Here is a 16,604-nt window from a genome sequence, read left to right as displayed (position 1 = left end):
TACTAGTTTTTATTTCTTTTTAAAACTTAACAAAAATACCCAGACTTTAAATATTTAAATATTTTATCTGAAAAAAACTTAGAATGATTTCGTATTGTTCATTCTCTCTAACTTATGAGTTTCAGTTGGTGGGTTGTTATCTGTAATAATATATTCCAGTTTTTAAAATTATTTGGAATACTACAATTTGAAAACTTAGTTAATTTTATTTAAATTAAAACATTTTGTGCGTAATTTTAATTACGGAATGTACAAGTTTTAACAGAAAAAAACAAATACATTTCCTGAAAAATATTTCCCTATCTCATCTAGCATCAAATCGTTTCGTATTTAATTGAATCAGAACAAATATTTATCTTAAAAGGTAATTCTTTCCTTTGCAATTCGTATTCGTATCGCAAAAAAACCAGACCACATAGCATAAATTTTTACCTTATGATCGGATCTTCACGTTTTAAAACTCAATAGTAATAGTTCGAAAAGAAATCTAAAATATGCCAATTAATTTGTTTAAATGATATTTCATTTTACGAATTCACACTCAAAAACATACTTTCACAGAATAAACAAAAAGCCGTATTTTTAAAATACTATGTTTCAGGAACAATGTGACCCATTTCACTCAAATTTCGTATTTCGTAATGTAAAATTACTTCTCTTAAAAGAATGTACGAAATTCTTATAGTATTCAAATTTTTATAACACAACTCAAAAATGTATGACTATTATTAAATGAAATAATAAAATAAATAATAAAAATTTACTAAAATTTTTATTTTTGCATGAAACCATCTTCGGATACAGAAATTTTAAAATTTTGTGCAAAAACTTTTTATTTTGTTTAAAACAATTCCGGAGATATAGCGACCGAACCATTTCCAAAGATTTGTGTCCAAATATCTGTCGCCAAAAAAGTTATATTTGTTCAACAGAAGTCCATATTACGCCTAATGTCGTAACGGATAATATCGCCTGCACTCATTAAATAGCATACTTGAGGTCATCCCTCGAACCATTACTATCGAGTCCTAGAACTTAAAAATCCAATCATTAGATCAGAATTTCTTCAGGATAGACCTTTTCTTTTCTTTTTTTTGCGCAATATACAATTTAAACAATCTGAAATAAAATGTATACTATAAAGACTTTAGACAGCATTTCTATGAAATTTTATTTGAAAACTATTCCTCAATATTGAAAAATATTTGCAATCATGTTTTTTTAGACTACACTAATGATTTCTAACTTCAATTATACACTAGAAATGGATACGGTCGAATAATAACAATTATTTTATTTATAAAAAAACGAAAGAATCATTAAAAATATAACTTGTGATAATACATTATACATAAGTGATAATACATTATACATAATTCATTTAATTGATTACCTTACATTAAAAAAACATAAATATATGGTTTATTGCAGTTTTTTTTACTTTAAAGAACGAAAAGAAAAGAATTTAAAAATATTTTTTTTTTAAGTTGCGAATAATTTAAGGAAGGGGGTCCCCACTATTTCCTTCAATCCCTGTTATTGGTTGAAAGATTTCAAAAGGATTGATACGTTTAACTGTTGATATTTTGATGGGTTTAATTTAAAGGGCAGATAATTTTAAGAATGGCAAAAATATAATGCTAGTGAAATTATCATAAATATGTTTAAAGCTGAAAAGACCAGTCAAAAAATTTTTTTTGTTTAGAAATTTAGCATTGTTAAACTAAATTCGAGGAACTGTTGATTATCTGTTATTTTAAACTAACGCTAATTGCAGTAATCGAATTAGGAACAGAAATAATTTCTAGCACTATTTCTTTAAAATTTGTGTTATTTTATGTGTACACCTTCATGCTGAAAATATAGTGTTTTCTAGCAAGCGAAAGCCTCAAAATTATATTTAATAATCAACAAGAAATTATGACCAATGAAGGAAAACTTCTAATTATTTAAATTAAAATTTTTGATAGTAGATAATTCTACTCACTTGAGAAATTGAACGTGAGAGCTTCTGTTCGATATGTCGTAAATATCCTCTAATTAACATATGAATACAGGAAATGAATACAAAACTTTGACTGTGAAATAAAATTTTGGTTTGCATCAGTTCACGAAGAACTCTTTCTTCTGTTATAATGCTAATAAATGGGCCAAGGCCAAGATAGCCCAGTTGGTAGGGCATTGGACTCGTGTTCGAGAGTTTGAATCCAGCCAGCCGAAGAATCCTCGAGGGTGACTGTTGTAAATTTGCTTAGTGCACAAAGTACTCCAAATTCCTATAACAAATCAATACCTCTGCCGGTACTGATCCAGGAGTTCCCTTGTCTTCTGGATTGGGTTCAAAATTACAAGACTACGGAGTGAACATTAGTAATCGTGAACCCTAAAATTGGGTTGGCTTTTCAACGATGGTTATGCTCCGAAATCCGTATGAAGTTTTAGTATATATTTTTTTTAAAAATTCGGCTTTAGTTGGCTGCCACTGACAAATATGCATAAACTTATTTGTTAAAGGCTTATGTAATAAGTACCAAATATACTTATGTAGGTATAAAATATTATATTGATATTTTTTGATATTTAATACCTACATTATATTAAATATAATACATATTAAATTGTAAATCAATATAATATTTTATAATACCAGTATTATAAAATATTATATTGAAATTTAATACCCATACTTTGGAATTAAGTGTTTTTCTGCCTCTCTAAAGGATATGTACCTGAGAAAATCACTTAATCGTGATTAATTTTAAATACATTTTATCCTTAATCCAATGATATGAAATACAAAAAAAGAGCTTTTCTTACTTCGATTACGTAAAGCCACCGAAGATTAGTGCATATAACATTAAATTTAAAAAAATTATATCTTTTATAAAATATATATATAAAAATTATTATTCTAGCTATATTAATTAAAAAACTTAGAGGAAGAACCAGGTAAGTGACATTTTCAGAGCGGAAAAAGATCACATGCATCCAAATAATTTTATTACCAATTGATTAGAAGGTGGGAATAATAGTTCTTTACTTTATTTTATTGACCACTTCCTTATCTATCTATATAAAAAGGAATGTCTGTGTGTGGGTGTCCTTTATAGACTCCTAAACCATCCAACCGAAATCTATGAAACTTAGAATACAGACAGTTTAAAGCACGAGGAAGGTCATTGTCGGTATTAGAACATTCTTCAACGAACCATTCGAACCGGATGAGTAAAAAAAATTTCAGATTGGTTAAACTGGTTCATTGTCTTAAATTTAAGTATAGACAATTCATTTTTTCACATATTTTAAGAATAAGATCAGTGATCATTTCTAGCTTATTGCTCTATATGAAGAAAAAAATAGTTTGTTGCAAACATTTAAATAATAAATTATTTTATATTCATTATGTCAGATAAATTCATTGAACAACATAGAGCCCCTGAATTAGAATCCTAGTATAGTAGCCTTAGAACAACATTATGTGGTAACACTCGAGGGCTACGTCACCAAATTTATACTTTTAAAGTTGTCAGAAACCGCGCACTTTTTTCTTATTTATTTTCTTTTCAAATGTTTTTCTAAAAAACTATTTATTTAAAATCAACGGCAGTTCAATAGAAAAAAAATATTTATGTATTTAAAAGCAAAAGTAATGGGAAAAAGGCCGCTAACGGCCCCAGGCACCCAGATAATTATTGATGATGATGATGATGATAACTGACCTTTTTAAAAATTTCAATTTTTACACATCTTTTATAGCGTCAGATAGTTTAGATAAAATTTATTTTATTCAAAATATTATCTTCAGAGGCCAAAAAATAACACTGTTTTTGAGTGAACAATTCCATAATTTGAACATAATTGTAATTGTTTCATAAATTTTTAATTTACAATAAAACGATTTATTCTATCTTGCTCACCTTTTGGCTAATATTTCACAGCAAACATTTTTATCAGGAATTTTCATCAAAATATGAAGAAATTTGGTTTCATGTATATATTGTGTTCAGATAGTTTTAGGTTTCTTATATAATCTGTAGTTTAAAATAAGTAAGATAAGTTTTGTAAGATTTTAAATTTAATTTTGCAACTAATAAAAATGTAACAGGAAAGTGGAAAATCAATTAAAAGAAACATCCAATTGATATTTCATAGGAAAAAGCAAACGATTTTGAAACAAAAGCTCAAATGTCAGCTTTCACCTTTATTGCAATCGTCAGCATATTTTATTCATAATTTTATTCATTTGCTGACGGTAGGTGTAGATGAATGATAATAGAGTTGATGCTATCACTTAAAATTTAACCAATAGTCGTTCGTAAAAGATATGTTACAAGAAGTGGATAGAACCTTTGGATAGTGGAAATCGTAGAAAATTCTTCGATTTCTGTTGAATGCATTTAAAACGATGTTGCATGTTTTTGCTATACAAAAGCTTTATTCCAAGAATTCTGCGCTTATTAGATGCAATGAGTTGATTTTGAAAAATATTTAATTATTTAGCTGTATTATACTTGATTAAATTAGACGAACCACCGATCATGTTATGCCGCAGCTTTAAAAATGATTACCTTCCTTGGGATTGTGCTTTTGAATACATAAACGGAGGGAAAAAAATATAAGATAATCGCGTATGTTACACAAATTCGAATATTTTAAAGAATTTATTATATTCGATGGGGAGGGAGGAATGTTGTACTGCGTTTCTTTTTTCGTTCGAAAAATGTTGTGTATTCCAAGCATGCGTTTTAAAAAAGTTTTCTACTTTTGTGGTGGTTATTTTGAAAACTGAAAGTGATTACTCATCTTAAAAGTTTTGTTTTGTGTGAAAAATTAGTGTTTGTTGATGCAAGAAAGATGTATAAAAGCATATAAAAGAGGTGAGTCCAAATTATTTTACATACCTATAGAACAGTTCTTAAATTTGAGAATAAATTTGTATTTGTTATTTCAGCTTAATTAGAATAAGTTAGTTTTTTGTGATTGACGATTAAAGTACATTGATATGTTTTCAGTTCAATTTTATTGTTTACTTCCAGTTTAATTTGTCTATTTAATTTCATTGTTTAACGGTTCTTTCGTTTTAAAATGAAAATTGGTTGCTTATATTCGGTTTCTCAGTCAATGTAATTTCATTGTATCTATTTTTTTTAGTTTCCTTTTGTTTTTATAATAATGTACCCCAATCAGCGATTTATTAAACGGAATTTTAAATGGTTTTCATTTTGTAATGCAGAATGATTGATTTTAGTAAAGTAAATACTTTACCTGCACATTTTTTCTGCACTTTTGGCCTCCATTTTTTACTAAATTCATAAATTTCTTAAGAGTCAACAAATTAAATATTTTAAGCTTTATTTTAAATCAAAATCTTGATTTTTTAATACTAGATATGGACTGTGTCTTTGGATAGTTGGATTGCAAGTAATCACAATTACTTGTAATTACGATTACTTGTAATCATTATTGCACGCAATCATATAGTTTGATTACTTTAATCATAATTACCCGTAATTGTTTTTTTTTATGATTACTTGGAAATACGATAACAGTTGTAATCGAAATTTTGATGAATTGTAATCAATATTACAAGTAATTGTTTGCTGTAATAAATTATTGTAATCATGATTACAGTTGAAATCAAAATTATATTATCCTGTAATCACGATTACAATTACTTAAATAATTTTATCGGAAAGTGTAATCGATTACATTTTTGCCCAACTCTGGTACATAAATTTATATAATTTTCGATATATAACTGTTCAGATATATAACTGTTTTATATAAATAAATAGGACTTATTGATTCGCCGCTTTCATAACTTTGATAACATCGTTACCAGATTGTAACAAAATTTAATGTAATAATAATTAAATAAATTATTAAATAATATTAGTTAATTAAGTAACAAAATTATGACAGTTAAGAATACTCATTTGTGAAGTCACGGGTAGTTTCTGGACTACCATATGCATACCTGCCAGCTTTCACGCATTTGGCGTAAAATTTTATTTCTATATTTAAAGTGGTAGTAAAATGTATGCTTTCTATTCTGGGAATTTATAAACTAATTTTATAATTTCTTTGATCACCACTATTTTTAAAAAAATTAAGTATATATAAAAATACGGAACACATTGATGTGGTAGTCAGCTAAAGCCTTCACAAAATGCAACTTCTGTTTCTGCCTAAAATTGTAATTTATATTCCATTTTACTACCACTGGGAAAAATCATCCTCGAAAGGAATAAAAGTTGGCAGGTATGAATGTGTAGGTATAAAAAAGTTAATATATTCATCTTTAATGACGTCATATTTTGAAGCTACCAAAATATCAACATGAGACATGTAACGAAACTGTGGCATATTCACGTCATCAGTAGATGAGAAAAATTTACACATAACGAATTCATATTATCAAGATAAAACTGAATAGGTCCCTATAATCATGTTCATCTGTAAATAAAAATGAATAAATATAAATAAAACAGAGACAAACTTAGCACTATGAATTTCCCGGCAATGGAATTCGTTTTCCTCGCCAATGTTATTTGTTTATAAGTCGAATTTTGTAACCCCTTACACGCATTATTTTCTGAAAATAGGCAAGGAAGTCGTGGAAGCAAAAAAAAAATTATTTACAAAAATGAGAGAATTGATGNTCTATTTTTTACTAACTTCATTAATTTTTCAAGAGTCAACAAATTAAGCATTTTAAGCTATATTTTAACCCTTTAACGGGCCCTTTATTTTTAGTAAAGGTAAATTAAAGTATTTTTGGAATTGAAATTGCTTTAAGAACAGTAATTGATATTAAAAAAAACTCATTTAGTTTATAAAAATGCCATTTTTTTGGTGGTAAATATATTTAACATGAACTATTAGGAACTTACTGATTTTTATTTTTCTTTATTTATAAAATAAATTCCTTAAATGCTACAAACTTCAAAAGGAATTATGTATTTTATAACTTTTATACGTTTTTTTAAAAGTGACAAATGGTTACCAATTTTATTCAAACTCTCTTCAAGAAAGCTGAAGTTCTTGAAAAATGTAAACCTAAATTAAAAGTGGTAATGTGAACTGTGTCTTTGGTTAGTTGGATTGCAAGTAATCACAATTACTTGTAATTACGATTACATGTAATCATGATTACACGCAATCATATAATTTGATTACTTTAATCACAATTACCTGTAATCGTTTTTGTTATGATTACTTGGAAATGCGATTACAGTTATAATCGAAATTTTGGTGAATTGTAATCAATATTACAAGTAATTGTTTACTGTAATAAATTATTGTAATCATGATTACAGTTGTAATCAAAATTATAAAATGTCTTAATCACGATCACCAGTAATTGCTTACAGTGATTGATTGTTGTAATCACTATTACAGCTGTAATCAAAATTATATTATCCTGTAAGCACGATTACAAGTACTTAAATAATGTTATCGAAAAATGTAATCTATTACATTTTTGCCCAACTCTGGTACATAGATATATATATAAACGTTCTGCTTTATTTAAATAAATAAGACTTAATGATTCGCCGCTTTCATAACTTTGTTACCAGAATGTAACAAAAATTAATGTAATAATTATTAAATAAATTATTAACTAATATAATTATTTAAATAACAAAATTATGACAGTTAAGAATACTCATTTGCGAAGTCACGGGTAATTTCTGGATTACCATGTGCATACCTGCCAACTTTTACGCATCTGGCGTAACATTTTATTTCTATATTTAAAGTGGTAGTAAAATGTATGCTTTCTATTCTGGCCATTTATAAACTAATTTTATAATTTCTTTGATCACCTCTATTTTTAAAAAAATTAAGTATATGTATAAATACGGAACACTGTTGTGGTAGACAGTAGAGGCCTTCACAAAATGCAACTTCTGTTTCTTGCCTAAAATTGTAATTTATATTCCAATTTACTACCACTGGGAAAAATCATCCTCGAAAGAAATAAAAGTTGGTAGGTATAAAAAGGTTAAAATAGTCATCTTTAATGACGTCATATTTTGAAGCTACCAAAATATCAACATGAGACATTTAACGAAACTGTGGCATATTTACGTCATCAGTGGATGAGAAAAATTTACACATAACGAATTCATATTATCAAAATAAAACTGAATAGGTTCCTATAATCATGTTCATCTGTAAATAAAAATGAATAAATATAAATAAAACAGAGACAAACGTAGCACTATGAATTTCCCGGCAATGGAATTCGTTTTCCTCGGCAATGTTATGTGTTTAAGTCGAATTTTGTAACACCTTAAGCATATTATTTTCTAAAAATAGGCAAGGAAGTCGAGGAAGCAAACAAAATTATCTACAAAAATGAGAGAATTGATGTACTTAAACTGAAGTATGCATTTTTAATTGAATTCTTATTGTGGAATGTATTCATAAAATGATCTCGTCTGGAAGGAATTATATATTACCACAGAAATGCATGTTAGTCAAAATAAATTCAAATATTATCGTTCATAAATTGATCTTTATTTATATATNCCGATGACATTTATTTTCCATTAGATATGAGTTAAAAAAATCAAAATGGTTTTTGTTCGGTTGTTTTTAAATTCTTTTCTTTCATTTTCTTAATATAACATCAGAATCACAAAAAAAAGAAAGTTTTTGTTTTTATTTATAACTAAAGGGGATTCTAATGCGTAAAGTGAAGGCTAGAGTATATTTTTGTTTTCTCTTGCAAGAGATTTTTGTGCGGATCTTATATATTTTCAAGTAGCAGATTTTAAATCCGTTTTCCTCTGCATGCTACAGTTTTTTTTAATATAATTTTATATTATATTCCTAACCAAGGTTTTTTTTTTATAGGTAGTCCGATCAGACCACTATGATGGTAAACCAGTTGCACACCTGCGAACTCTTCCGGATTTTCCGGAAGATTTTATTTTCATATTTAAAGTGGTAGTAAGTATATACTATTTTTCCTTTTATAAACTTAATTTTTAGATGATTTTGATCACCACTATTCTTACAAAAATTAAGCACATATATTAATATGCGTTACTATCATGATTGTTAACTTAAAATTTCTCTAATACAACGTATTAGTTTGTCTAAAATTGAAGATTTAATTCTATTTTAATACCACTGGGAAAAATGATAATGGAAGGGAATAAAAGTTGGCAGGTATGCAGTTGACGAAATAGCGCTTTAATGGAAAATCTTGTAGAAATAAGAAATTGGTAGCAAATATATCTCTAAAATTTCGTTTAATTTATGAATATGATTGATTTGTCTTATTTACTTGTCTACCACCACAGATTTCATTCTCATATATATATATATATGACAAATTTCTCTCAAACACTTTTAATCAACAATTTGGGTTCAAGCGCACAACAGGTTCACTTTTGAAATAGTCTGCGCAGACTACTTATAAAAAAACCGCGTAGAGGCTTTTTTGATGTAGGAGGTGTTAGCACAGTTCACACATTTCAATTTATGATGTTGATACATTAAGGTTATATGCTTTTTGTCTTGAATGCTATTTTCATAGGGGCGGACACCACACTGCCACAGATACTCGTTCATAAAGTGAACCACATCACACACAACAGAAGACAACACACAGAGAGAAACATTCATGCCCTAAGTGGGATTCGAACCGCTTCGCAGTTAGGCACGCTAACCGCTCGGCCACCTCGCCAGCAAACATGATAACAACAATAGTAGTATCTTTCGGATAGAAGAATTCGACCATTATTGATGGCTAAATTTTTTAGTGTTAAATTTGCGTAAGTGTTAGTGCTATAACTTCGGAAATAAATGTAACAGTTGATGATTTTTCCGTACAATAATTTTATTCGTACAATTATAACATACAATACGAGAGTATTAGATTTTTCAATTTATTTCGTCACTTTTTTTCGTACGCTTATTCAGTATTTTTAACTTTTAGAGAAAAGTTAGTTCAGGTTTATCGAAAGTAAACCATAAAGTTTCAAATGTCGGAAATGTTTTCTTAAAAATTTAAAAATGTAAACTAAATATGTAAACTTATCAATCTTTTAATTCTGAATTATCCTTCCATAAGTCATTTTGACTTTAATTTTTCGAAATAAACTATTCCAGCATTTGATATTTCATGGTTAACTCTCAGTTCACTCATTTTTAATTACCATTATAATTCAAAAAATTAATTGGAATAACCTGAGTATTGCTACCACTTTAAATATGAAAATAAAATCTTCCGGAAGAGTTGGCAGGTATGGGATCTGACCCATGACCTCTTGGACATGGACCCAGTGCGATACTATTAGTTTGTAGTTATTTACCGTTCTTTAAGTGATTTCGGCGTGTCCGGAGCAGTTAGCATCTCTGTTATTATGCATGGGTGAAAGCCCTTATATAGCAAGACGGAAAAGAGAAAAACCTGGTACGTAAAACATTTCATTCCAGCATTTTTTTCGAAAAAAATGAAATATCTGTAACTATCAAGATTTCTTTTATAATTCTGGCATATATATAAAACTGCTTCTTTTCCAAGATAAAGTAGATATTGTTGAAAAATTTAAAAAAAGAATAAGTAAACTCCTCCCCAAAACTAGCTATAACTGAAATGGTTTTACTACCAGCCTTTCCTCTTTTCCGTCTCGCTTTCACCCCTGCATTATTGATGGCTAAATTTTTTAGTGTTAAATTTGCGTAAATTCATTCAAGTGTTAGTGCTATAACTTCGGAAATAAATATAACAGTTGATGATTTTTCCGTACAAATATTTTATTCGTACAATTAGAACATACATTACAAGAATATTAGATTTTTCAATTTTATTCATCACTTTTTTTCGTATGCTTACTCAGTATTTTCAAGTTTTAGAGAAAAGTTAGTTCAGGTTTATCGAAAGCAAACCATAAAGTTTCAAATGTCTGAAATTTTTTTCTTAAAAATTTAAAAATGTAAACTAAATATGTCAGGATTGCTTCGCAAATTTTTAATTCTGAATTATCCTTCCATAAGTCATTTTGACTTTAATTTTTCGAGATAAACTATTCCAGCATTTTACATTTCATGGTTAACTCTCAGTTCACTTGATCTAACTTTTTCTATATTTTAACCCTTTTGAAGGCCGTGGTAAGTATACTTACCACCACGTTTTACCACTTTTAATTTAGGTTTCCATTTTTCAATAACTTCAGCTTTCTTGAAGTGAGTTTGAATAAAATTGGTAACCATTTGTCACTTTTAAAAAACGTATAAAAGTTATGAAATACATAATTCCTTTTGAAGTTTGTAACATTTAAGGAATTTATTTTATGAACAAAGAAAAATAAAAGTCAGTAAGTTCCTAATAGGTCATGTTAAATATATTTATCACCAAAAAATGGCATTTTTATAAAGTAAATGAGTTTTTTTTAAAATATCAATTACTGTTCTTAAAACAATTTCAATTCCAAAAATACTTTAATTTACCTTTACCAGAAATAAAGGACCTGTTAAAGGGTTACATTTTCAACTTGAAGGTATCGCGGAATTTATCTCGAAGCATTTTTCTCGCGTTATAGCTTCCTCTTAAAGAGTCTCCACAAATTAAAAAATATTCTACTTAAAGTGTTAGCTTATGGAAAATTAAGTGGACATAATTACCTTATTAAGACACTAATTAATATTTTTGTTTCATTTTATACATTGAAATGTGTTTTTTGAAACCGGAACTGAAATGTGTTTTATTAAAATGAAAGAAAAGAATATTAATTAGTAACTTTATAAAATAAGGAAATAGCATTCACTTATCATTTCTTAGGGTCAACATTATTTACAAACTATCTACATACTTTGCCTAAAAAGGGATACAGTTCCTTTAGGGAACTGTATCCTCCCTCCTTAGGGATACAGTTCCACGGAAAAAATGTCATGTATCAACGTCAATTTATGGTTGAGTTTCTTCATTCTGTGATTCCAGTGACTCTACAGTTATATTCTTATAATAAAAAACAAATTAAGACATACCTAGAACCATTATTAGAAAGATGCCAAATTGCTTTGCACAGCGAATAAATATTTTCGAGTGGTAATTTATTAATTGTGATTCTTGGTTTAAAAAATTCAATTTATTAGGTTTCTAACCACCACTATTTTTAAATATTTCGAAGGCTTATATAATTCGCCACTGTCGTCATTATTAAAGGCAAGCTAAACCTTATAGAAAATAAGCAAAATTAGTCTAATATTTGCCAGTATTAGTTTTTTATTTAATTTAATAACCGTCGTTGAACAGCCGACCTAATGTTTTTATAACTGCTAATGTTCAACTCCGTAGCCTTGTAATTCTGAACCAATCCAGAAGACAAGGAAACTCTTGGATCAGTACTCCCAGAGGTATGGTTTGTTATGGGAACATGGACGACTTTGTGCCTCGACAGATTTAACGTTCATTAGTCACCATTTACTACACGGGGAGTCTTCTGCCAGCAGGGATTTAACCCATGACCTCTTGGACATGGACCCACTGCGCTACCAACCAAGCTATCCCGGCTCGCTAATATTAGTTTGTAGTTATTTACCGTTCTTTAAGTGATTTCGGCGTGTCCGGAGCAGTTAGCATCTCTGTTATTATGTACAGGAGCGCAAGCTGCGCCAAAAAGTAAAAAAAGTGGTGAATTTTTCTGTTTGTGAAAACTACAATTTTAAATAAACAGTTTAATTTAAAAAATACAGACGTCAAGATATAGAGCTAAAAATACTTACCTAACTATTATAAATAAGCTCTGGTCGTTAAGAATGTGTTATTTAACTCGAAAAGAAATAAAATTTAGTAGTTTTATTACCACTCTCCACGTTTTTAAGCGTAGCTCGCACCATTGCATTATGTATTAATATCAAATTTTAAAACTGTCCAATGCACATTATTTTCTATAAATAGAAAAAAATCGAAGAATCACTAAAATAAAAAATAAATGTATATAACAGAAACATGCATAGAAAGGCACTTGAAACTGAAGAATGTTTTTTTTAATTGAATTATTGAGTATATCTCAAGACGATCTCGAGTGGATTGATAAACAAACGGGAAGATAAACTGGAATAAAATGAACTTGAAGAAAAAGAATTATATATTACACACAACTATTTTATTTAACCTATACATCCTTATTTACACTTGTTTTTTACTTTCCATAGGATTCTGATGACATTTGTTGTCCACTAGGAATCAGTTAAAAAAAAGTGATTTTGTTCTAATATCGATATTTTTTCTACCGAGGATTTTTCTTTCATTTGCTTGACACAACATAAGAATCACAAAAAAGTAAGTTTTTTATATTTCGTTTTGTTTTATTTCTTTGAATTTTAGGTCGAATGTTTTAAGTTCTTAATTTTTTATTTTTATATTTTTTATTGCTTAACGTAGTGCACCGATAATTAATTAAAGTAGAGATTTCCAATTTTTCTCGACAATGAAACTCTAAGTAATCCAACTTCTTTTAACAAAACCCCCAACTTCATAAATAAAGTGTACTAGACTTGCAAATAGGATAACCAAAATAAATATAATAAATGAGTGAAATGCTATGAATTATTTTAAAAAATATTAAAAATGAATAATGAAATATTTGCATCGTTGTTTGAATAATAGTCTTAAAATTAGATTTTATTGACAATGGATTGAAGTGCGACACTGCGTCAGTTCACAAAGTGGAACTCTACTAGTTTCATATAAAGTTCCACAAAAGACACTGACTGAAGACTGAGACACAAAAGAACTGAGTTCCACAAAAGAAACTGACATAAATGTCGGGAAAGAAATAAAAAGAAAAGAAGCTTTAATTTTTCTGCACTCATTTTGGACGACGCCAATTTTGCGGGGGTAAAAGGGACACCACTTCCAAATGCTTCGAGCTTTTAGCATGCCATCAATTCCATACGGTTTTTATAAGTAGTCTGCGCAGACTATTTAAAATGTGAACCAGTTGTGCGCATGAACCCAATTTCTATTTTAATACTAATTGAGGGAAATTATATCATAGATATTTGAGAATTGAATCTGCGGTAGTTGACAAGTAAATAAGACAAACCATTCACATTCATTAATTAATAAAATTTTTAGATATATATTTGCTACCTGTTTCTTAATTTCACTAGATTTTTCTATTGAATCGCACTTGTGTAAACTACTTTACTCTCTTATTAGTCTAATCGGACTACCTGTGAGAAACCGTGTAGAGGCTATCAGTTATGGAAGGCGTTGACAAAGCATGCTTTTCTAAATTATCCCAACTTTTTTGCCATGTAAAATCTTCCAAGACGTGTTCTGCTAAAAGAAAAATAAATTAAGTGAGAATAGAAATGTTCACATTATTTTGTTCTGAACCTGTAGATTGTTGAACTGCGTTCGACGGCTGTTCCATAACTTCTCTCTGCCGCAGTTAATCCAAATACAAGTCCCTCGCAAAAACATCACATATAAACTGTGTCACCTATACGGATGAACTTGACACCAATTCTCGCTTTCTAGCACTTTAACACAAATAGAAATTCCTTTCGAAAATATCACACGTAAACGCCAGTCGCAAATTTGCATAAGTCGCGTGTACCCATCACCTCCTACATCAGAAAGCCTCCACACGGTTTCCTATAAGTAGTCTGCTCAGATTATTTAAAAAGCGAACCACTTGTGCGCATGAACCCAAATTCAGATTTGAAAGTACTTGAGAGAAATTTAACGTATATATTTGAGAGTTGAATCTGTAGTGGTTGACAAGCAAATAAAACAAACCAATTATATTCATAAATTTTAAAAAAAAATTTGACATATATTTGCTACCACTTTCTAATTTTTAATAGATTTTATATTAAATGGTTCTTTCACAAAATGGTTTACATTCATAGTGGTGTGATCGAACTACTTACAAAAAACTGTGTGGAGGCTTTCAGTTATAGGAGGCGTTGGTATACCACAGTATGCCTACCACCGAGTAAAAACATTCTAAGCAAACGATAATTTTGCAAGCGAAACCTCGGAAATATTTTGTTAGCACAGGTGAGCAGAGAGGAATAGAAGGTTATCATTCAACGAGACTTGAGGCAGGTGTGGGAAAATGAAAAAATTCGTGATTAGAAATGGAGAAAGTAGCACAAAATAATGAGATCAGAAAACGAGTACAGTACTAAATTAGTACAAAATAATGAGAAGTATTTTTTTTCTAATTCTACGACAAAAAGTTAAGATTTATATTTATTATATATTTTTTTAATATTTTCAAGCTTTGTCATAGAAGTCTTTCAAAAGGAGTTTCTATAATTTATAAAAAAAATTAAAGAAAACTGCGTCTTTTCTAAAGTTATTATCTGGAGAATGTTTGAAGTTATTTAAAATTATTTGAGGAAACGTTACATCGTTTTTAAAGTTTTTTAAACTATTCAATTACTTGGTGACGAGTTAGACAAATTTTAATTGCAGTATAAATAAAGTTGAGAATTTCTATTTTGTTCTAAAAATAATTTAAAAGTTCTTATTTTATTCTAAGAAGTTAAGAATCTTTATAGTTTTTACTTTTTTAAGCTTTGTGATAAATGTTTTTCGACAGGAATTTTTAAAATTCGTTGCAATTTTTGAAAGAAAACTGTTTTTTATGGAGTTTTTATGCGGAAAATGTTTAAAGTTAAAGATTTTTGAGGAAAAGCAACCTGATTTTTAAAGTTATTATTTAGTTGTTGACGTGTTAGACAAATTACAATATACAAATTAAAATTTAATTACAATATAAATAAAATTGAGAATTTTTAGAGAATTTTTATTTTATTCTAAAAAGAATTTAAGAGTTCTTATTATACTCTAAAAAGTTAAGAATTTTTAGAGTTTTTATTTTTTTAAAGCTTCGTGCTAAAAGATTTTCGATAGAAATTTCTAAAATTCACAATTTTTGAAAGAAAATTGCGTGTTTTGTAAAGTTTTAATGCGGAAAATATTTAAAATTGCTTAAAGATTTTTGAGGAAATGCGACATTGTTTTTAATGTTTTATTAAAGTAATTAATCACTTGACATATTAGACAAATTTTAATTGCAATATAAATTATTTAATCTCAATAAAACCTTTAGCATATAAATGTCGTGATTTGCTTGTACTTCTTATTTTTTATTATATATTTTATTACTGCATATTGAAATTTATTAAAAAAATAAATATTTAGGTCGAAAGAATCGCCAAATCAATGTTTAATTAGTTTCGAGTTGCGATTTATCGAACATGCACTTATGACACAAATATTTTATAATGGGAACATTTCAATCAATAAGTCTTTAAATATTTATCATTTAAAATAATAATAATGAATACATTTCCATGCACTTACAACAGCAAACCCAATTGCTTGAAAATTTGAAGCCGATACTTATTAAAAAAATTAACGACTGTTTTATTTTTTAAGAAAGAATCGAGCAGGAACCAGTATAGAAGTAGAAAAAGTGATGAACTTCTTTAAATAATTACGTTCTATTTTTAATCTGTGTCGCAAGAAGGGCTTTCGAAACTGTGTGAAAACGTTCTGTCTCTTCTCTCATACTTATTTATTGGATTAGTTAGTTACTCAGTGCCATCTACTTTCGTTA

The 16,604-nt window shown here is 28.3% G+C and overlaps 1 protein-coding gene and 1 long non-coding RNA gene across 4 annotated transcripts in view; one reads left to right on the top strand and one right to left on the bottom strand.

Annotated features, from left to right (window-relative positions):
- The window catches only part of LOC139425879 (uncharacterized), a 17,727-nt gene extending 1,249 nt beyond the window's left edge, over positions 1–16,478 (bottom strand). Inside the window, exon 1 of the long non-coding RNA XR_011636941.1 lies at positions 16,349–16,478. This is a non-coding gene — a long non-coding RNA (uncharacterized lncRNA). The remainder of the gene's footprint in view (positions 1–16,348) is intronic.
- Positions 4,312–16,604, top strand: part of LOC107448548 (sialin) — a 34,010-nt gene continuing 21,717 nt past the window's right edge. Inside the window, exons 1-3 of one of the 3 annotated variants that reach the window (XM_071181990.1) lie at positions 4,312–4,877; positions 8,866–8,961; positions 13,177–13,303. In XM_071181990.1, coding sequence (XP_071038091.1) covers position 13,303 — 1 coding nt within the window. In that variant the 5' untranslated portion in view covers positions 4,312–4,877; positions 8,866–8,961; positions 13,177–13,302. Of the gene's footprint in view, positions 4,878–8,865; positions 8,962–13,176; positions 13,304–16,462 lie in introns of those variants that run through there. The other 2 variants (XM_071181989.1, XM_071181991.1) reach the window with 2 other exon arrangements.

Source organism: Parasteatoda tepidariorum, chromosome 6, assembly GCF_043381705.1.
Source record: "Parasteatoda tepidariorum isolate YZ-2023 chromosome 6, CAS_Ptep_4.0, whole genome shotgun sequence".
Taxonomy (NCBI): Eukaryota; Metazoa; Arthropoda; class Arachnida; order Araneae; family Theridiidae; genus Parasteatoda; species Parasteatoda tepidariorum.
This window is presented reverse-complemented; position numbering and strand designations above follow the sequence as displayed.